Here is a 22,218-nt window from a genome sequence, read left to right on the forward strand (position 1 = left end):
GACAGTGGTGCGCGCCGCGCGGGAGGCGGGGGCCGGGGAGGATACTTAAGGAGGAAGGGCGGAGGATTTGGGGGGGAGGGGCCCTTGCGGACCGTAAGGGGCGGGGCCTACGGGGAGTGGAAGAATTAAATGAAATTGGGCGGGCCTTAAGTAAACTAGGGGGCAAGGGCTTGGTGGGCGAGGCCTTAAGGGATGTGTAGTCTGTGTGGGCGTGGTCTTTTGGCTACGGGAGATCTGGTACCGAGTGGGCAGGGCCATTATGAGGCGGAGCCTGGCGTGGAATTGTTCGCTCCCCTCTGCTATGCAGCATGGGGCATCGTACTCTAGCTTCTTTCCCGGCCCTGTGGGCCTCCATCCCCTGTCCACGCTCGGAGCTGCGCCTGGACCTGGTTCTGGCTTCCGGACAGTCCTTCCGGTGAGTGACCCTGACTCCTGGACCCTCGACACTGCAGGTCTGGAGTGTAAAGGAATGTTGGGGGTGATGGAAGAAACCTCAGGGTACAAAAGAGGAAACTGAGGCACGGGTGGTGAGCCTGTTTACCCCCTTTATAAAGTGGAGGTAAAAAAGCAGTGCAGGGGCACTTGGGTGGCCGAGTCGGAAGCATCCGACTCTTGATCTCTGCTCAGGTCTTGATCTCAGGGTCATGAGTTCAAGCCCCGCGTTGGGCTCCACGCTGGACATGGAGCCAACTTAAAAGAAAAAAAAAGCCAGTGTATTGTGAGGATCAAATGACTTGGCATTTCCTAAGTCGGTTTTGTGTATGAAGCTGTTGTAGGATGGGAGGGCCCCAAAGGGTGCAAGAAGGAAAACTGAGTACCAGGGCTGCTGTGTGCCTGGGGGCTCAGGTGGAGGGAACAAAACCCTGCGCACTGGACTGGAGTGCTGGCGAACCAGGTATGGACACTGACCCAGACTGAGGAGCAGCTCTACTGTACTGTGTACCGAGGTGACAAGGGATGGGTTGGCAGGCCTACACCAGAAGAGCTAAAGACTGTGCACCAGTACTTCCAGCTGGATGTCAGCCTGGCTCAACTATATCACCACTGGAGTTCTGTGGACCCCCACTTTCAAGAGGTGGCTCAGAAATTCCAAGGTGAGTTCAAGGATTGGGGCAGGGGTTGGAGTTCTTGTAATTTGGTTAAATTACACAGTTTCACCATCTGTAAAATGGGGATTATATCAGAATTTTACAAGGGTTCGTAAATCAGAATTTTACAAGGATTAAAGGAGTTAATTTAACGTGTAAAGCTTTGCTTAGAATAGTACCTGACACATAGTAATTATTTATTACTATTATTATTGTTCTGCTGATTACCACAGTGTAGTGACAAGGATATTGGACCAAATCCTGGCTGTGTGACCTAGGGCAGGTGACGTCATTCACTCTGTAAATATTTACATAGCATCTGCTATGGGACTGGGGATATAGCAGTGAACAAAACAGACACAAATCCCCATCCTCATAGTGTTTACATTGTGCCTTCTATATCTGTGAAATGTAATGATAGCCCAGACCTCATGGATTCTATGAGGAATGAGAGTTCTGGTGTTGCTTTCTCTAACAACACTGTCCGTCATTCCCCCGGGATGCTTCTAGGTCTTTGGTGCCTAGGATCTGAGGGTAAGAAGAGGCCACTCCTGACAGCAGGTCTGTATCCTATCCCCTACTTTTCCCTAGGTGTGAGACTCCTGCAACAGGACCCTATCGAGTGCCTTTTCTCCTTCATCTGTTCCTCCAACAACAACATTGCTCGCATAACTGGCATGGTAGAACGGCTCTGTCAGGCCTTCGGACCTCGGCTCATCCAGCTTGATGATGTCACCTACCATGGCTTCCCCAGCCTGCAGGCCCTGGCTGGTGAGTAGGTGGGTCCCTGCCCTCAGACCCTCCAATAGCTTTCAGGGTCTCTTCACTTCTGCCCTGGTCCCCATCTCCCATCTCAAAGCTTCTTGCCTTCCCAAACACTGCCCTCTTCCAGAACCACCTCGCCTGGTCTGATCAGCCCCACCAAATCCTCCCCGTCTGTCCCTAAAATGTCAGCACCTCACTAGTCTTTGCTTTATACCCCATGGGTTCAGTGCTTCATCAAAAAAACAAAACAAAAACAAAAACAAAAAAACCCAACTATATATAGTATATGGTACTTTGGGATTAAGAGCACTCATTCTGGAGACAGACTGCCTAGGTCTGAATTCTACCTTTGGCACTTGACATCTAGCTGGATGACCTTGAGCACATTATTTAGTCTCTCTGTGTCAGTTTTTTCATCTGGAACAAGATAATAATGGCACCTACCTATCAGAGTTGCCACAAGGGTGAAGTAAAGAAATACACATACTGCACCTAGGACAGTGTTTGACATACAGGAATTATGCAGAAAATTTAAGTTGCCATCTCTAAGGGAACCCAAAAATTTTGCATCCAAGAACATTAGTGTTCTTCATAGCAGCCCTGTAAGGCAAGTATTTTACAGAGGCAAATATATCAGTTGGCAGATGTGAGAATAAAGTGAAGAGAAGTGCTTAGGGACTGCATAGTAAGGAAACAGGCCAGCTAGAGAAAAGAATGTTTTTGGTACTTAGAAACCCCGTCTTGGGGGGGTTGAGGAATAGAAACCCAGTCTCGTGTCTCAGCTCCCAGTTTAGTAGTCATAAGACCAAAAGAATTCATTTACCTATCCAAGCTTCTCTTGTTTGTAGGATGGGAATAACAGTTTCTATTCAGAAGGGTTTGAGTGGTGAGTAAAGCATTCATGAGGCAGGGTGCTCTAAGGGTCTAAGAGCATGGGCTTTGGTTTCCCAGACCTGGGTGCAAGATCCCATCTACACCCTGTCCTTTCTTGAGTAAGTTATTACCCTAAATAGTAGTGCTGTCATCAGGGTCCTTGAGAAAAGTGTAATAATGTGCCTAAAGCACTTTGCCCCCACACGATACCCAGCACTTGATAATAGAAGCTATTGTTGTTATTATGGTTATCATTTGAGATCATAGATGTGAATGCACTTTGGAAAGGTTAAAGAACTCAACTGGGGAGTTCCACTAGGGCAAGTCCTTCTTGTCCCTGCTCCAGTGCCCAACACCGGGTAGTAGGTGCTCAGAAAACATTTGTAGAGGGGCAGAACCCAGGCTTTAACCCTTACCTTTGCACAAGTAAGTGTCCTGGCATCTCCCAAAGGGCAATGAGGTGGGAGAGAGGTGCCTAGGGAAAGCATTCCTGTGGGGCAGAGGGCTCACACATTAGCTTGAAGACAGGAAGTATTTGAAGATGCCTGACCCCTACTTTCCCCAACTCCCAACAGGGCCAGAGGTAGAGGCTCAGCTCAGGAAGCTGGGCCTGGGGTACCGTGCCCGCTACGTGAGTGCCAGTGCTCGAGCCATCCTAGAAGAACAGGGCGGGCTACCCTGGCTGCGGCAGCTGCACATGGCCCCCTATGAGGAGGCCCACAAGGCCCTCTGCACCTTGCCCGGGGTGGGCACCAAGGTGAGGTCCCACTGGGATAGGAGCTACCCTCACCACCCATGTGGAGAATAGCAGAGAAGGAGATAAGGCAGGCCTGAGAGCTGGATACATGCTTGGCTTCTGGAGGCAGGGCAGGAAGAGAAAGGATACAAGCAGATGTTTTATTAGAGAAAATGCAAAGTGCAGAAGGAATATAAAGGACTTTGTCCCTTGAGTGCATTTTTAAAAAGGCTATTTGTTCAGGTGCACATATACACTGCTATATGTGTACAAAAATTTCCAGAAGGAACCACAGGAAACTTAATAGTGGTTACCTTTGGGAAGACAAGTGGAAAGATGTTTTTCCTTTTCATGTTGTTCTTATCTTGAAATTATATGTACTTATAAAAGTTTTTGTTTAATATCAACAAGGTTTGCTAGCAGTAAAATGATTGGGAATTGGGCATTTATTGTTTTCTTCTTTATACTTCTCTCTAGATTAAAAATGGATTTTTGTTTAAAAACCTTTTTTAATGGGCTCTGAACTTCAGCCCAACAGAGAATCTTGGTTCTGCCTCTTCTAGCCTTGTAACCTTGGCTAAGTCACTTCACCTTTCTGAACCTGTTTTCTTGTTTGCAGAAAGGATATAGTACTGCCTTCTTCCCAGGTTACGATGAGAACCTGGCCCACATGGGTGTTCACACAGTAGAAATCTCATCATAGCTATTTTTAAAGTTATTACAAGAGGGTGTATATTGATGGAGAATGTAAAATAATAGTAACCTTGGAGTGGAGAAGGAAACAGCCAGCTTTGGGACCAGAAGCAGGATGCTGGCTGGATCCTGCCATTCCTCCTCTGTGGCTCACTCTTTTTCTTTCAAAGGTGGCTGACTGCATCTGCTTGATGGCCCTAGACAAGCCCCAGGCCGTGCCCGTGGATGTCCACATGTGGCAGATTGCCCAGCGTGACTACAGCTGGCACCCCACCACGTCCCAGGCCAAGGGTCCAAGCCCCCAGGCTAACAAGGAACTGGGTAAGGAGAGAGTGCGACACTGGAGCTGGTAGTGGGCTGAGGTGGTAGAAACTTTTCACACCTCTCCATAAAATCCCACTCCTGTGGATAGGGAGTAGGAGGGCCAATTAATTTCACCTTATCGCTTCTGGTGTAGGAAGCTTTTTCCGGAGCCTGTGGGGACCTTATGCTGGCTGGGCCCAAGCAGTAAGTGTACTGAAGCTTCTCTTCCTCCTCCTCTTCCTCCTCCTCCTCCTCCTCCTCCTCCTCCTCCCACCCAGACCCCTTAGGACTCCTCCCCGAGCCCTGACCCACTTGACTCCTCCACCACCACCGCCATTCCAGGTGGTCCTCCAGGACTCTTCACCCACCCCAGCCCTGACTCTAGTGGGCGCTCCTTGCCCTGACCCTGCTTCCCGTGAACTCTTGTAGCTCTCCACACTGCCACCAGCCCCACCAGCCCTGACTCCGTGTACCCTGACCCCCCAGAGTGTCCTCCCTGCTGCCCCCAGGTACTGTTCAGTGCTGACCTGCACCAACCCCACCGGGCTCAGGAGCCACCAGCAAAGCGCAGGAGATCTACAGACCCAGAGGGCTAGGTGGGGGGCACTGGACAAAGGGGTTCCCCAAATACCTCTCCCCCCATCCAGTCTTGTGTTGGGAAAGGGGCTTCCTGCAACTACCACAGGGACCAGGTGCACTCAAATTAAGTAGTTTGCACAGCAGTGTGGGGTGAGGATTCTCTGGAGAGACAGAGCTACCTATGTTTTTATCTCTTCCCTTTATTACAAGAAAGAACAATAAAATAGAAACATTTGTATGGAAAATGCAGCAGAGGAGTGATAGGGAAAGGGGTGGGGAGGCGGCGGGGCAGGGTAACTCTCCAATTCAGGGAGGGAAGGGGAGCAGGGTGCCCCAACCCCTCCAAAGCGAAGGGTTCGGACCCTGGATCCGGGGCCCTAGAGCTGTGGGGGCAGCGCAGGGGACAGTCCCGGACCTGGCTCCGTGCAGCCATCTCGACAGCAGCAGCCAGCCGCTGGCCCTGCATGAGGAGAGAGAACAGAGTTGGCCGTAGGCGCAGACCCTCTACACCAGCCTGGATGCCTCTTCATGGACCACTCACGCCCTTGCACAGAGCACTGGTCCTCACCCCCAGCTGCTGGTGTCAGCAGCTCCCCGTGGCTCGCCGTCGGTCCCTGCCCCTCCTGGCTGGTGCCCAGCTGGAGCTTCCTCATGTGCCGCACCACGGCCGTGGCATTGAAAGCTTGCTGTGGGGAGAAGGGGGAGATCATGTGACAGGGTCTAGTGGTGGGATTCTTGCACTGGTTTTGTTACTTTTCCTTCAGGTGTTAGTGGTTGCTCCGCTAAAGCCCCTGAAACCTCTACAAGTCTTTATTAAACGACACTCAGCCATGTTATATATTTACACACACATGCATGCATATATATAAAATGTGTGTATATGAACAAGTATATATTATAACCCTTTATAATTAATTCATGTTCACATCATCGCAAACACTTAATATAGCAGCATGTGTCAGGCACTGTTCTAAGCACTTTATTTAGCAATTCATTTAATCTTCACAAAGGTCTTTGAGGTGGGCTCTGTTAGTGTCACCATTGCCACAGGAGAAAACTGAGGCACAGGGAGTTTGAATAACTTGCCCACATGCCTGTGTGTATCATTCTTTAACATATCCACCAAGGTGTCCGGCACATCCCTTAAATTCACCATGTCCAAAACCAGAATCATACCCCCCCAAGTGTGTACCCCTGGGATCCCCATCTCAGTGATAGTACCACCATTCACCATTTCCCCAACCAAAATCTTGGGCTAGCCTTTGACATCTCTCCTGCCAACATCTCAAAATACATCACTTGTTGTCAGTTCTACCTCCTAAAGGACTTCTGAGCCATCCACTGTTCTCAGCCCAAGCCCTTACCATCTCCTGCCCACATCTCTGCTATAGCCTCCCAGCCGTGACTCCATGCCTCTCTCTGCACCCTGAGAGCCCTTTCTGGAAGGCAGGTTACTGCTGAAAATCCTTCTGGGGCTCGCCAGTATCTTCAGGACTGAGTCCGTTCACTGTGGCACTCGAGGCCTCTACCTGCATTTCCAGTCTGGGCTCCTGCCCCGCAGCCCCTCCAGTCCGGGCTTACTGAACACGTGCACCTCCCTGAATGGCCACATTCTCTCTCTCTTGCCTCTGGCCCTCTGCATGCCAGTTCCCTTTGCCTCAGACATGATTCTGCTGTACCCGGCTAATTCCTACCTAGCTGTCGAGTCTGATAGGTCTGTCAGGCCATCAGCATCCTTCCAGGACCCCATAGATTGGAGTAAATGTCTCTAAGAGTTATACTGTTCTCCCTCTAGACTTGGAGGTCAGGGACTCTCACTGGGATAGAGTAGGTGTCAGGGAGTGTTGAATGAATGAATGAATGAATGAGGTTCTTTAGTAAGCATCCCTGAGCAGTTACTGTGTGCTTGACTTGATGCTAGGTGCTGTGGGAGCTGAGGTCTGGAGTGGGGTGGGGAGGACGCCTGGGGAGGCTGGGACTCAGGATTAGGAACGTGGGCTCACCTTCCACTTGCTCTTGGCAAAATTCTTCTTGATCTGCTCGCTCACCGACTGGTGAATATTCTTATCTAGAGCCGTATCTCCTGCAATCCTAGGATGGGGGTGTGTGGAGGGTTGTCTGTGAAGGCAGAGGCAGGCTTGAGGGCCCCAGACCCCACCCCAGCTTGCAGCTTGTGGGAGCTCTCACCATGGGTGCTGCAAGGCCTGTTCACAGGTGAACCTCTTTTCAGGATCCTTCTCCATCAAGTGCTGGATGAAGTCTTTGGCTGAATCCCCAAGGCAAGAGCAAAGACAGAAACAGCATGGTGGTGCCTGTGGACACCCCCAAGACAAAACCCACCCCCTCAGGTCTGGCCTGGCATTTAAGCAAGACAAGAGGCCAGATCTGTCCATCCACCACCCGACCCCACTTGTACTCTTTCTCTAAGCCCCCCACCCACCGCAGCCTTTCAGCTCTCTTTTTCCCTTATGAAAAACTTGTTCTTAAAGAAGATGCTACTCAGTGTATTCACACTGATGTGTAAGTGACTGATAATGGCTTCATAGGTTTGCCTCCTAATAGGAGGCACAAAAGGACAGATGAAAACCTTTATGGTGGTGTTTTAGGCATTAGGAAGTCAAATGGGTGAGGTATTTTCAAAAATACTATTTTTGAAGGCTGAATGAATGCATGCCTACAAGCTTCTCAGACCGGGGGCCAGGCAGAGGGAAGCACCTGGGGTGGGGTGTCTGGTCTTGAAGACAGCTCTTAGTTTGGGGCTGGGGAATCTGACCAAAGGCAGGCAGTGAAGAGACCCCAAAACAGATGTGAAAGGCACCAGAGGTAGGGCCCAGGGGAAGAAGGCAAAGCCTCAAATACCAGAGTCAGAGATGTCGTCCCAGTAAGGAGAGTCAAACTCGTACTCGGCCTTCAAAATCTGTTCAAAGAGTTTGGCATCATTCTCGTCATAGAAGGGGGGGTAACCGCAGAGCCTGGGCAGGGAGAAACTCATCCTCATATCCACTTTCAGTGCACCCATTGGCTCCAGGATGGGGCTTTGGGGCAGTCTCGGGTCAGGCAGCACCCACAGGAAGGAGTTCCCCCTTTTACAAAGAGGGGATATCTGCCCCTCTCTGATTTTTTTCATTCCTGTCCAGCTACACCAGCCTTTCTGTTTCTTAATTTGCTACCATCTTCCCTTCCTCAGGGCCTTTGCACTTGCTGTTCCTTCTGCCTAAACCGTTCTTCCCCCACACCTCGAATGTCTGGCTCCCTCACTTCATTCAGGAGGCTATTCAAATGTCACCTCCTAAGAAAGGACTTTCCTGACCTCCTTATCTAAAATGGCATCCATCCCCATCTCCCTACCCTGCTTGATTTTTCTTCATAGTATTTTAATACCTGACATTATTTTATAGATTTGTTTACTTGTTTATTATCTATCTCCCCTACTAGAGTTTTTCCTCCCTGAGGGCAGGCACTTTGTTTTGTTCTCTGCTAAATCCCCAGTGCTTAGCATAGTGCCAGAAACATAGTATGTATTGAATGAAGTAATCTTACTCATTAATTGGTAGATATAAACATAGGTGGCAGGAAAGAAGAAATAGCAGAAAGGAGGAAGAGAGCAAAGTAGGGGAGAGGAGAATGCTGGAGCCACATGCCCCAATGGCCAAGCCCCCACTCACAGAATGTAGGCAATGACCCCAATGGACCAGCAATCCACTGCCTTGCTGTAGGGCTTCTGGGCCAGGACCTCAGGGGCTATGGAGGGAAAGGGACATGGTGGTGACAAATCTCTGCCCTGCAGCTCCCGATTCCTCCCCTACACATAGCCCCAGCCCAGGATGCTCCATACCCACGTATCCTGGGGTTCCACAGGCTGTAGAGAGCACACTGCCAGGGTCCTCCATCTTGGAGAGACCAAAGTCAGAGATCATGATCTTGGAGTCTTCATCCAGGCTGTAGTACAACAGATTCTCTGGCTTGGAAGGGGGAGGGAAAGGAAGAGGCAGAGATGGCCAGACGCTGGCAGAACCATCTGCCTCCCCAAGCACCCCTCAAAAACTGAGCCTCCCAAAAGCCACTGTGGCTTCACGGCTGCCATCTTGGTTGAAGGCACATGAAACTCAAGGAAGTTCTCAAGGAGGTTAAAAGTACCAGAAAGGACAAGGGCCTCGGGAATGTGAGAAGGAATTTTCTATAAACTTGAGGTTTATATTGTGAGCCCTGAATAATTTTTGAGCACCTACTGTGTGCCAGATCCTGTGCTAGTGCTTGATTTCATTTCATCCTTACCACATCCCTGTCAGGCCAATCTGAATAATCCCCCTTTACAGATGGGAAAACTGATGCCTTGAGAGGCAAAGTGACTTGCCTGAGAACCTACAGTTAGGGAGTAGTAGGGACAGAATTCAAGCCCAGATCTGTCTCACCCCAGCGCTTTTCTAGACCGGAGGAGATGTACTACAAAATGTGAATCCATCATAGTCTCTGAGGTGTAGGATTTCAGGGGTTTCTGGCTTCCTTCTTTATGTTTTGCTGTCCCCTCCAAGTTTTCTACAAAGAGCAAGGGGGACTTTTATTATGAGAAAAAGACCTAGCCGTTATTTGGACAAAATACCAGCTCCATTCACCTTTGTATCCATTTAAGTGTCCAAACTGGAAGGGGAGGAGGCAGTTTAGGCTTTACAGGGTGCATTTTGCAGAAGGGAAGCCAAAGCTCAGGGAAGGGGTAAGAGTTGCCCCAGGTCATACAGTGAGGGGTTTGCGGAGGCCCCACCCGGCACCCCAGCTCACCACACACCCTCTCTCACCCCACCTTGAGGTCTCGGTGTACGATGCCCAGGTCGTGCAGGTACTTGACGGCATCTAGCACCTGGAAGATGAGGCGGCTGGCGTCCCGCTCTGTGTAGAAGCCTTTCTCCACAATGCGGTCAAACAGCTCCCCGCCGGACACCCTGCAGCCGGGGACAGGACAGTCTGGCCACAGAGTCTAGGGAGGGGCAGCAGGGAGAGGTGTGAGCAAGGGGTGAGGCCACTCACAGCTGCATGATGAGGTAGAGGTGACCCCCACTCTCATAGATGTCATCCAGGGCTACAATGTTGGGGTGCTTGATCCTGAAAGGAGAAATGAGGTAGTTCAGAGCTGAGGACAGCTCAGCCACTTTGCTGCCCTCACCTCGAAAGGCCACTACTGCAGACCTGGGCAGGACAAACCAGAGTTCTGTCCCAAAAGGAAAAGCTGATTTACCACAATTTATTATGATGTAATGGAAGGTAGGAGAGCACAGAGATAAACAAACACTGGGCCCTGGCGTCGGACCCATCGGACTGGGTCTCACCTGCCTCTAGTGCGTGCTGTTTGGGGGCAAGTCTTTTCACCTTGCAGCACTGATCAATACACGATTTTAAAATGTTTCTGTGTTTATAAGTCTGTCAGCCTCCACCACCAGAACACCAGCTCCAGGAGACCAGGGGCTTTATCTTACCATTGTTCCTCCCACACCTGGGGTAGAGTAAGTGCTCACTTATTCATTGACTATTAAGCCTCAGTTTCCTCATCTATAACATGAAGCCAATGACTTCCCTCAGTACTTCCCTCAAAGAGTTGGGGTGAGGATGACGTAAGAAAATGCAGATAAGAATCTCGGCATAATGCCTGGTACACAGTGAATGCTCAATAAATGAACCAATGATGGTGACTGAGCTTGACAGAAGCCATGGCTCTGCCACAAAGTTGCTATGTGACCTTGGGCGAATCACTTACCCTCCCTGGGCCTCAGTCCCCTCCCCCACCCAGTAGTGGAAATTATCATTTCATCCCTGCCCAGGGTGGTTGGAAAGCTCAGGAGAGAGGATGGAAGTGAAGGTTCTCTATCAGCTTTCCAGTGAGGGCAGGAGGTTTCACATCAGTATGAGCTAATCATAGACTAGTTGGTTATTTAATCAGAGGGTCATGAGACAGGCATTTTTTAACTTCCTGAGTGGCTTGGCTTTAATACATAGGGGGGAGCTTGAGGTAGGTCTACGATCGCACCAGTTGAGATACATTGCTTCGAGCCACATTTAAGGATTGGCTTTTAGATCTGACTGAACAGATTAAACCACTGTAAATAAGCAGTGGCATTTCAGTCACATCTGTCATGTTAACTGCTGCACCAGACACATGAAATAAAGGAACCTCTAGGGACGCCTGGGTGGCTCAGTCGGTTGGGCGGCTGCTTTTGGCTCAGGTCATGATCCCGGTGCCCTGGGATCGAGTCCCGCATCGGGCTCCTTGCTCAGCAGGGAGCCTGTTTCTCCCTCTGCCTGCAGCTCCCCCTGCTTGTGCTCTTGCTCACTCTCGCCCACGCTCTCTCTAACAAATAAATAAATAAATAAAACTTAAAAAAAAAAAAAAAGGAACCTCTAATGTTCTCCACAACCCTGCCAAGTGGAGATTATTACCCCATTTTATAAATGAGCAATTTGAGGCTCACAGGTTAAACGATTTGCCCAAAGCAGAGGTAGGAAGAGAATGGGAGGAGTCAAGGCAGGGTCAACCCCGGCAGAAACACTGTGGCCCACGCACTTGTGCAGGACAGCGATCTCATTCTCCATGCTGCCCTCCTTGCCCTCCAGAGCCTTCTTGGCGATGCATTTGATGGCCACCAGCTTGTGAGTTCTCTTATCTTCTGCCAGGATTACCTCTGAGAAGGCCCCCCTGCAGAGAGAGGGGATTCATGAGCTGGGGAACTGGAACCTTAGCTTCCCTTCAGCCCCTCCTCCATACCCCTAAGGGTTAGGTGACCACCTGTGAACCAAGGATGTGGGATGAGCCTCCCTCCATCACTCTTCCACCCCCTGGTCCGTGCGGTGGTCACATGACCCAGGTCTGGCCAATCAAGAGTAGCCTGTCCTTGGCCACAGTAATTGGGTCCTGTGATGCAAGCCAGGTTACTGGCACTTTGAGAATGAGCTGCTCTTTCCTGCCAAGCTGGTAAGATGCGAGTCTGGAGCTAATGGTGGTTATCTTTGCCACCACTTGAGAAGAGCCTGCTTGAGAATGAAGGTAACACAAAGGAAATCAGAGCTAAGAAATTCCTGATGACAATTTCCTGGGGCTCCTGGGTGGCTCAGTCATTAAGTGTCTGCCTTCAGCTCAGGTCATAATCTCGGAGTCCTGGGATCGAGCCCCACATCGGGCTCCCTGCTGGGCGGGAGGCCTGCTTCTCCCTCTCCCACTCCCCCCACTTGTGTTCCCTCTCTCGCTGTCTCTCTCTCTGTCAAATAAATAAAATCTTAAAAAAAAAAAAAAAGAAATTCCTGATGACAATTTCCTGATAACATCATGTGAGTCTCTGAATCCAGCCATGCCTGATGTTTATGCCCTCAGCTTATTGATTTATGCATAACTGGTTCATTTTTTTCTGCTACAGTCAATTTGAGTCATGGTTTATTAACACCTTTTATATCCTTGAAGAACCATCAGCATCACCTGGGAACTTTTTTATGAGTGCAGAATCTCAGGTCTCAACCCCAGACCCACTAAGTCAGAATCTGCATTTTAACAAGATCTTCAGGTAATCTGTACGCTCACTGAAATTTGAGAAGCAATATTTTACAACAAGCTCTTAGAAAAGAGCAAACTCATTTGCACTAGAGTTCACTGATAAGGAGGATTTACTGGAGTATTTTTCTAGTACTTTTTGCTTTCCCTGGGATAAGAGGAAGTCATATGTCAAAAGCATCTCTTCTGGTGAAATCTCAATCATCAGAATAACTAGTGACTATGGGGGCACCTGCATGGCTCAGTCAGTTGGGCATCTGCCTTTGGCTCAGGTCGTGATCTCGGGGTCCCAGGGTTGAGCCCCATGTCAGCCTCCCTGCTCCATGGGGAGCCTACTTCTCCCTCTGCCTCTCCCCTGGCTTGTGCTCTCTCAAATAAATAAATAAAATCTTGGAAAACAAACAAACAAACAAAAAAAACTAGTGACTGTGGTAGCCTCATTGCTGGTTTCCAGTCTTGTCCCTCTCCAATTTACCCTCCACGCTTTGGCCAGAGTGACCATCCTGAATTGCAAGCCTGCGAAATGTCTTAAATGTCTTCCTATGGCTCATGAGACAAAGTCCAGCCTCCATAGCTTGGCTTTCAAGGCCTTACATGACCTGTTCTCTCTTCTCAGCCTCTTCTTCCACGCTTCCCCAGTCTCTGATTATAATAAGCTCTATCATTCTTTTCCTCTTTCCACACATAACCTGCTTCTCAGCCTTTGCTTATGCTCTTCCTTCTGCCTAGAATGCCCTTCTCCCTCTCTGACAAGTGCATTTCCGCTTATCCTTCAGTCCCTAGCTCAAATACCCACTTCTCCAGAAAGGTTTCCCCAGGCAGAAGCCACCATTCTGGGCTCTACAAAGTCCTCATTCCTGACTTTAACGGGAGCACATCATACACCCTGTTGTCATTTTCCCTGGGTGTGTTTCCCTCACATGTTTAGGATCGACTTGAGGGGCAGAGATCAGGTTTGAGTTATTTCTGGATTCCCACCACTGAGAAAAGAACCATGCCCAGCTTCAGTTCCTAACCTAGGCCAAAACCCCCAGCTCTTGGCCAAAAATTGGAAAAACTGGCTCCTTCCTTCTCCCCTACTTCGTTCTCTTCACAGGAACCCAGAGCTGCAGCCAAGAGCAGCGTCTGTTCTACCCACTGTCAGCCAGAAGTGAAAACATGGGCCAGACTGGGCCATGGCAAGGCTGCCACGGGGCCAGGACTATAGGAAACAGGAAGCGGTGATCAACTGACCAGAGGAAGTACCACCCTGGACTCAGTCTCCCCAGCCAGCCAGGCCCAAGAGTGAAGACCTTCCCAACCCACCCCCTAGTTCAGAGACAGCCTCCCCTGCCAGCCCCGCTTGCCTGCCCTGAGACTCACGTTCCCAGAACATCACGGAAGTCGTAAATGTCCCTAATGTCCTCCACCTGCTTCCAGCTGGGGCCGTCCACTGCCCCCGGCATGGCCCACTGCCCCCTGGCCACAGCCAGGGCTCCTGAGAAGGGGAATGGAGGGAAAAGACTCAGTGGGGCCCAGCCTTCTATGTTGGAACTTCGGGAACTGAGGCCCCATTCAGTCATTCAGCCTGCATTTATTCATTCCTTGATTGATTCATTTGACAAAATTATTCAGCAAATTCATTCATTCACCAGTCATTTGTTCTTCCCACAAGTCCTCATGCCTAGAGGAAAATCCTTCAGGGTGGCAGCAGAAGTCTTTTTTCAACAAACTCATTCGTTCACTAATTTATTCAGCTTACATCCCAGTTTCTCCCTTTTCAAATCCAAACACTCAGGTGGACACTGACCCCCAGGAGGACAGCAGAGAAGACCCCAGAGCAGCTTGTAGAAGCACAGGGTCCTGGAGGGTCCCCCTATCCCCAGAACCAGCAATGTCTCAGCCCCACCCTGGGAATTGCTGGGGTGTCTCCTCTCCTTCCTCTTTCTTCTCCCACCCAGCCTCTCGGAAATCAGGTTTCCGGCAGCCTGGGCTTCCAGCAATATCTCAGCCATGTTTTTAAATAGCTCCTTTTGCACTGTTACCACGGCAACAACAGCCACAGCTGGAGCTCCCCAGGCCTCCTATTACCCCCTCTCCCTCCTGGCTCCCTGTTTGGGTCCCAGAAGCCTGAGAAATGGGCTTCTTCTGACCCTGATCCAGCCTGTACCTTTCTCCATTGAGACCTCTGTCAGCCGGAGGGTGGGAGTTCTCTCCCCATTTATCAGATGGACAATGGGGAGACTGAGGTTGGCAATGGATAGGGACTGGGTCCATCTTTGCCCAAATGATGATTGGCTGGGGTCCAGCTAAGCTTGCTGAGGACAAAGGACTTTGATGGGGCCACTCTCAGCTTGTCTTTCCAATATGCAGCCAGATTGGGGCCCATTCAGAGCCCAGCATGCTGTGTGACCTCAAGGAAGGCACTTTCCCTTTCTGTTTCCTCTGTGGGAGAATGAGGGATGGTGTCCTGACTAGAGTCCCTGGTGTGAGATCCCACTCCTTGGATGGGACCTGGTTCTCAGGAAGGGCCTGACCACCCATCCCAGGGGCAGAAACTTTTAGAAAAGGAGACGTTATGGTAAGTTCTCAAGGCAGAGTTTTAAAACCCACCTGGAGGCTTGGCAAATGCAACCCTCACAGGTCCACAGACACACCCGAACACGCCGAGCTCCACCCACACCTCTGAAGCAGAATACCTGCCCCAAGATTCAGTACATTCCATACCCAGATACCCCAACACCCGATCATACATGGAAACCCAGACATCAGCACACATGTCCACACACACACTCCCCCCACACATCCTCACACCCAAACAGCCCTCCCACGGATCCCTCTTACACCCCCCCAAAACACACATCTGCACACACACACACACACATTCCTCACCTATGTACCGGACATCCCAGATTCACTCATACCCTTCATCCTGTTTCTATACACCCTAGAAACTCCTGTGCTCCAAACCCACCCCAACTCCTTACACACCTAACTTCAAACATCCTCAATACACAATCGTATAGCCTCAACTCTTACTACTCTTGAGCCAGATACCAGCATGCACAACACTTGGACACACATCTGCAACAAAAACACTGATTCCCAGACACCCCCCACCCATAAACATACCCTTACACGCAACTCCGTATCTGATCCACATGCCTGTGCTAAGACATTAGCACAACCCAACACAGCCCCCACACATCTATAGCTCCAAATGCCAAGTCCGTCCATATTCAGGCCCAGCCGAACACAGGCGCGCGCGCGCACACACACACACACACACACATACACACACCCTCCCCACCTTCCTCTAGTACCCACTCAGTTCTCCCACAGCCGCCCAGCACCTGCTGGGCCTCGGGCCGAGGTTGGAGAGAAAGGCCCTGCCCTGCCTCTCCCTGCCCATCCAGAGCCCAGCCCGTCCGGGCACCCACTCCCATCCTTGGGGGAGGGTATCCAGCGACTGGGGCCGTCTGGCCACCCCTCCTCCGCGCCCCGGAGCACAGGCGGGGCGGCCCCTGGGCTGTACCTGCGGCTGCCCCGCCGCGGGGCTGGCTGGGAGGCCCGAGGTGGCTGGCGCCGAGCTCTGGCTGCCAGTTGCCGTCCGCCGCCGCTCCGCTCCTGGCTCGCCCGCCCGCTCTCTCGCTGGGGCTCGGCTCGGGCTCTGCTGGCCCCCTCCGCCCGCCTGCGGCTCTGATGTCAGTGGAGGAGGAGCCTGCGGCGGGGGGACGAGGGACTGGGAGGCTCCACTGCGCTCCCGGGCTGGGGAAGGGGCGCGGTGGTTGAGGAGGAATCCCCTAGTTCAGGTCAGATCCTCTTTTGGGCTCTTCCCTCCCCTCCTCTCTCCTGGAGCCCCCATTTCACAGAGGGGACAACTGAGGCCCTGAGAGCTGAAGGGTTCAAAATCAGCAGTTGGTCAGAGGAAAAATCGAATTCGAATCCAGGTCTGTGTGATGTCAGATACTGGCGGGTTCCACCCAGTCGTCTTGTGGAGTTTGAGACCAGTTCTGGGAGCTCCCTTGGGGATCTTGGGCTCTTTCTCCCCATTCCCGCTCACCCCCCACCTTTCCCTCAGTGCCCCAAAGGGAATTAGGCCCTCAAAAGGGCTCAGGAGACTGATGGGGGCGGGGATGAAGGGGTAGAGAAAGGGCAAAGCAAGAGTAGACAGTGAAGAGAAAGGAGGCAGTTGTAGGGAGGTGGCCCCAGTTGACAGGCAGGAAAACAGACCCGGTGTTCCTGTTCCAGTCCCCTGCACCTGCCCCTCAAAATAGGTGTGGTGCCCCCGAGGGACTGGGACAGGGAGGGGGAGGGGGGGGAGGGAATTAAATCAGGATCCTGGAGGAAGCAGGCCAAAGAAGACCAAAGTGCCACGGGACTGGGCGGGTGCCAAAGGCTGATGGCTAGGGGCCAGGTTTGGAGTGAGGGGGGAGCACAAATTGCTCCTGGGGTGTGGGCAGGGGGCCAAGGGACCTGACTGAGGTCCTCTTGCGCAAGTCTTTCCTTGGGAAGAAATTTGGTGCAGGCGGAGAGAGGGAGGAATTCAAAGGAAGTGTGGGTGGGGCTGGATTGGAGCCAGTCAGAGAAGGCACATTGCTGTGACCCCCCACTCCACCTCCCTCACTTCCCACTGCCCAAATTTCTGCAGTTTCCAGTGGGTCGTAGGAAAAGGACAATGCTTACCCCAAATCAATTTCCACTGGCTTTTACCTCTCTTATCCTTGGGACTAGGTCAGGGGTGGTCGATGTTATGCCCATTTTACAGAGAGAGGACGATGGCTGAGGTTCCTAGAAAGGCTTTAAAGACTGACTTGAGTCACACTTCACCTCTCTGAGACTCAGTTTTTTCATCTGGAATATGGGAATATGGAGGACCAACTCAGAATTCTCCTGAGAATTCTGTGAGATAATGAATGTGAAGTGCCTGGAATATTGTAGGGGTTCAAATATGAAAGCTAGACTTAGTGTAAACTGAGGCTCCGAGAAGGGACTTGATTTGTCCAGGGGCAAGGGACTAAGGGGCAATTTCCTTCCCCTGAATCTCAGTATCTCAGACTTCCTAGTCCATGGAAAATCACATTTCCTGCCTAGGGCTGAGCCCCTACTCTCCCCTATACCCACCCATTGAGCTAGAATTGTTTCACCACAAATTCCTGTTTATCTCATTGACAATATTCCTAAGGTGATAAGGTAGTCTCTGCCTGAAGACTTGTACAACTTTTATACTCTGTTTTACATTTTGCCTGCTTTTGAGCATGTTTGAGGGCACTTACACTTTCTTTTTTTAACAAATACATTCTCTTTTATTTTTAAAATATTTCTACCAAACAAGTAATTACGTCAGATACTAAAAACATACAAAGACCATCCTTGTCACTGATCAGATTCTTTCACTTGCCAAATAACAGAATCCCAACCAAAGCCAGCTTCATCGAAGAGGAAACTGTGACTGCAAGACTGAAGGAAGAACACCATGGATCAGGGTCTTGGAGACTGGAACTGGAGACACAAGACTCACAGGATTTGCTTTCTTGCTTCTCTCCTGTCTTGATTTCTCTGCACGTTGACTTCCCTTCCTCTGCAGAGTGATCTCTCTGCCTGGCAGAAAACATGGTGTGAGGCAGACCCAGCTTTCCAAATAAACCCAGCAGGAGAGCTATATACCCACTTTCATATATCAGTCTCAGGGAAGGACTCTGATGAGTTCTGCTAGAGTAACATGCCTACCGCTTGGCCCCAAACAAACTATTGCCAAGGAAATAAGGTACTATATTGGGCAAATGTACTGTCACGGGCAGCCACACCATGGGATGAAGACGAGTATCTTGCCAAAAGGAAATAAGGGTGCTGGGCACACTTTGAATAACAAATCCATCCCAGCCCTGCTCCCATTAATCAGAAATAACCAGTATTAGTATTTTTGCTACATATTCCTCCAGACTCTTTGGGATGCAAATACATATTCACATTTCCTACTACAGTCCCAACCCCCAATGAGCATATTTCAAGGTACTAAAACAAAAAGTCAAGGGAAGTCAAATATATGTAGGAAAAAAGGAAATAATCCTCTTCTCCCCTTTGTTATTAAAAAGGTGACAAAACAACTCAGACATCTCCATCAATTCTCTAACCTGACACTGGAGGGGCGAACGGTTTTCTAAGATTAGAGAAAATGGAAGAATTCTTTTTTTTTTTTTTTAAGATTTTTATTTATTTGAGGGGCGCCTGGGTGGCTCAGTCATTAAGCGTCTGCCTTTGGCTGAGGTCATGATCTCAGGGTCCTGGGATCAAGCCCCACATTGGGATCCCTGCTCGTCAGGAAGCCTGCTTCTCCCTCTCCCACTCCCCCTGCTTGTGTTCCCTCTCTCGCTATGTCTCTCTCTGTCAAATACATAAATAAAATCTTTAAAAATAAAAGATTTTTATTTATTTGAGAGAGAGAGCAGGAGCAGGGGGAGGGGCAGAGGGAGAGGGAGAGGGAGAGAGACAAGCACACTCCCTGTTGAGTGGGGAGCCTGACGAGGGGGTGGGGGTGGGGGGGATGGGGGGCTCCATTCCAGGACCCTGGGATCACAAACTGAGCTGAAGGCAGCCGCTTAACCTACTGAGCCACCCAAGCACCCGAAAATGGAAGAATTCTTATGGAAATGATGGACAGGGTTATTTACAAAACAGAAAAACATTCTTTAACTTCTATTGCTGGAAACAAACCAAAAAAACCTACCCTACTCCAAAATTATATCCAGCATTAAAGGGCAAACTTCAAACTGGGGAAATGTCTTACAGACAGATAATATTTCTATTATGTAAAGAACACCTAACATTGATAACAAACAGACTAAGGACCCAATAATTGGTCAGCGGAGACAGATAAAACACGATAAACATGGGACATTTTCTACCTCACATAAGTAACCAAAGCAGTGCAAACTAAAAGGCCATTTATAGTCCTTCGATTTTGAAGTTTAAAAAACTGGTGACACCGAAGACTGTTGTCAGTGTGAACAACAGATACTTCTACATTTCTGGTGGAAAAAGGACTTGCTAAAATCTTTTGGAAAGCCATTTGGCAATATTCATCAAAGGCTTAAATAATGACCAGGACTTAAAAAAAAAAAAAAAAGATTTTATTTATTTACTTAAGAAAGTGAGAGAGAGAGAGAGATCACTAGCAGGGGCGGAGGGTAGAGGGAGAAGCAGACTCCCCACTAAGCAGGGAGCCCGATGCCGGACTCGATCCCAGGACCCTGGGATCATGACCTGAGCTGAGCACAGATGCTTAAACAAATGTCCAGGCCTTTTGACCCAGGCATTCCTCTTCTGGGAATTAATTTCAGGGAAATAGTCCTAAATTAAGACAAAGCTATATACTCCAAGATATTTTTTTTTAAAGATTTTATTTATTTGTTTGACACAGAGAGAGAGACAGCGAGAGAGGGAACACAAGCAGGGGGAGTGGGAGAGGGAGAAGCAGGCCCGATGCGGGGCTCGATCCCAGGACCCCGGGATCATGACCTGAGCCGAAGGCAGACGCCCAACCAACTGAGCCACCCAGGCGCCCCTACTCCAAGATATTTGAAGAAATATTTTTCTAACAGCAAAATTTAGAAGAAATCACAAAGAAGGGAATGATTTAAAAACATAAGGTATGCCTATGAGATGTAATACTTCACAGTTCATAAACTAATGGTAATGCAACCTACTTAATAAAAGGATAGGGGTGCCTGGGTGGCTCAGTCGTTAAGCGTCTGCCTTCGGCTCAGGTCATGATCCCAGGGTCCTGGGATCGAGCCCCGCATTGGGCTCCCTGCTCCGTGGGAAGTCTGCTTCTCCCTCTCCCACTCCCCCTGCTTGTGTGTTCCCTCTCTCGCTGTGTCTCTCTTTGTCAAATAAATAAATAAAATCTTAAAAAAATAATATTAAAAAAAGGATAAAAATGCTTGTAACGTTAAGCAGGTACGCAGTTTGGCAACTTCAGTTTAAAATGTGAACCATATATTATTCATAGCAAAGAGTGGAGAGGAACACCACAAATGATAATAATGGTCCAAAAATTATCCGCTTTTGTTTTGTTTCTTTTACTTCTCTCTATAGGTCCGTATTCTCCAAACTTTGTTGAATATGTTCAAACTTTATGGTCAAAAAGTCACTTTAAAAAAATTATGCCAAAAGATGGTGGGTGTGTACCAACTTGGTGTTTAATTTTTAAAATTTTATTTAAAAAATAACAACAAAGAAATAGAATGGATTTAAATGTCATATCCATCAACTCTTTTCTCTCCTACTATTGAAACAGCGATGGCTCATTAAAAGAAGTTTTGGGGTCAGACAGACCAGGGTTCAAACTCCATCTCTAACCCTTACCAGCTATGGGACCTTGAACAAATTATTTCAACTGTTCTGAGCCTCAGTTTCTTCATCTATAACATGGCATAATCATACCGATAAGCATACCTACTTTGTAAGGTTATTTTGAGAATGAGACAGAAAGTGACTTTCAGCCATTGTCACTTGGGTTTCCAGCATGTATCTGGTGCATAATAGATGCTCAGTAAGAAATGAGATAGAAGAGGGGCGCCTGGGTGGCTCAGTCGTTAAGCGTCTGCCTTCGGCTCAGGTCATGATCACAGGGTCCTGGGATTGAGCCCCGCATTGGGCTCCCTGCTTGGCGGGAAGCCTGCTTCTCCCTCTCCCACTCCCCCTGCTTGTGTTCCCTCTATTACTGTGTCTCTCTCTGTCAAATAAATAAGTAAAATCTTTAAAAAAAAAAAGAAATGAGATAGAAGAGAGGAGGTTTCTTCTCCTTTTATAGACATCGGCTGCCCTGGGACAGCTGCTTTTAATATTATTTTTCCTTCCATTCTTGAAGCCCCACATAGTCTAGTTAAGCTCCAAATGTGGGGTTTCCTTTCTGCCCTTATGGTGCCTACCCCTACTTCTCATCCAATCAGGAGCAGCCCATCTCAGGAGGCTCAGAGGTCCCTCCAATATTTATCAGATCTCACTGATTTCTCCTGGCTAGCAGGCATACTCTGGGGCAATGACAATTGTGCTTTTCTCTGATAATCAACCCATAATTTTGTATGTGGTGGTTCTGGCAGGCCAGAGAGGGACGCTTAGAATAGGGCCTCTAGAGTCTACAAAACTGGGTTACAAAACTGGTTCCCCACCAGCTATCTGATCTGGCTCTTCCCCTTTCTGTATCTTAGTTTCCTCATCTGTAAAACAGGGTAATGATCTTGCCTGCTCTGACACAGAGAATTCATGTAAAATGCTTGGTGCCACCCTAGGTTGGTCCCTGGCAGAAGCATCCTTCCAGAGTTGTCTTACAACAATGTGACCTGAGCTTTCATCAAAAGTTGTGATAAGGAATCACCATGTGAAACTCAATTTCCACTTGCTGTCAAATTTGTGGAGAACATTATCAATATATGACTCTAGTGGAGAAACTTCTCCAGCATGAGAAATTACTGGAATTTTTGTCAGGAAAACTGGGAAATGCCCTTTCCTCTGATATCAAATGTTCTGAGACTGATTCATCTTATCTCCATTTTTGTCTTGGCTTCCAGGAAGCTTAGAGCTAAATCTCATGCTTAATGACAGCAGCTCCATTGAACCTGACTGGCTTAATTCTATATTTGTATTTCATGAAAACCATTGTACACATCCTC

The 22,218-nt window shown here is 49.2% G+C and overlaps 2 protein-coding genes across 4 annotated transcripts; one reads left to right on the top strand and one right to left on the bottom strand.

Annotated features, from left to right (window-relative positions):
• Positions 1-13: 13 nt before the first annotated feature.
• Positions 14-18,094, top strand: OGG1 (8-oxoguanine DNA glycosylase). Of its 3 annotated transcripts, XM_032411897.1 has the most exons (7): positions 15-415; positions 847-1,094; positions 1,680-1,859; positions 3,302-3,483; positions 4,326-4,476; positions 4,613-4,662; positions 4,968-5,148. In XM_032411897.1, the coding sequence occupies exons 1-7, from the start codon at positions 309-311 to the stop codon at positions 5,052-5,054; spliced, it is 1,005 nt and encodes a 334-aa protein (XP_032267788.1). In that variant the 5' UTR covers positions 15-308; the 3' UTR covers positions 5,055-5,148. The 3 variants fall into 3 exon arrangements, with proteins under 3 accessions (XP_032267789.1, XP_032267788.1, XP_032267791.1); XM_032411898.1 differs by lacking the exons at positions 4,613-4,662; positions 4,968-5,148 and adding an exon at positions 17,956-18,094 and having other exon boundaries at positions 14-415; XM_032411900.1 differs by lacking the exons at positions 3,302-3,483; positions 4,613-4,662; positions 4,968-5,148 and having other exon boundaries at positions 4,326-4,380.
• CAMK1 (calcium/calmodulin dependent protein kinase I) lies at positions 5,222-16,232 on the bottom strand. The gene is made up of 12 exons (XM_032411901.1): positions 16,080-16,232; positions 13,928-14,042; positions 11,588-11,719; positions 10,060-10,134; positions 9,836-9,974; positions 8,873-8,999; positions 8,703-8,778; positions 7,897-8,009; positions 7,225-7,303; positions 7,041-7,128; positions 5,606-5,723; positions 5,222-5,497 (listed from the first exon to the last, which is right to left on the bottom strand). The coding sequence occupies exons 2-12, from the start codon at positions 14,008-14,010 to the stop codon at positions 5,415-5,417; spliced, it is 1,113 nt and encodes a 370-aa protein (XP_032267792.1). The 5' UTR covers positions 14,011-14,042; positions 16,080-16,232; the 3' UTR covers positions 5,222-5,414.
• Positions 18,095-22,218: the final 4,124 nt, after the last annotated feature.

This window comes from Phoca vitulina, unplaced genomic scaffold (assembly GCF_004348235.1).
Source record: "Phoca vitulina isolate PV1807 unplaced genomic scaffold, GSC_HSeal_1.0 scaffold13, whole genome shotgun sequence".
NCBI classification, from domain to species: Eukaryota; Metazoa; Chordata; class Mammalia; order Carnivora; family Phocidae; genus Phoca; species Phoca vitulina.

Bases quoted from the DNA above. Each gene is read 5' to 3' on its own strand.
- CAMK1 (XM_032411901.1), bottom strand. From the start codon at position 14,010: ATGCCGGGGGCAGTGGACGGCCCCAGCTGGAAGCAGGTGGAGGACATT. The intron at 9,000-9,835 runs GTGGGGTGAGAG...CCCCCTTCCAAG, and splicing joins TCGTACACCGAGACCTCAAG to CCAGAGAATCTGTTGTACTA. The intron at 7,304-7,896 runs GTATTTGAGGCT...TTGGGGATTCAG, and splicing joins GGACGACATCTCTGACTCTG to CCAAAGACTTCATCCAGCAC.
- OGG1 (XM_032411897.1), top strand. From the start codon at position 309: ATGGGGCATCGTACTCTAGCTTCTTTCCCGGCCCTGTGGGCCTCCATC. The intron at 4,477-4,612 runs GTAAGGAGAGAG...CTTCTGGTGTAG, and splicing joins CCAGGCTAACAAGGAACTGG to GAAGCTTTTTCCGGAGCCTG. The intron at 4,663-4,967 runs GTAAGTGTACTG...TGCTGCCCCCAG, and splicing joins ATGCTGGCTGGGCCCAAGCA to GTACTGTTCAGTGCTGACCT.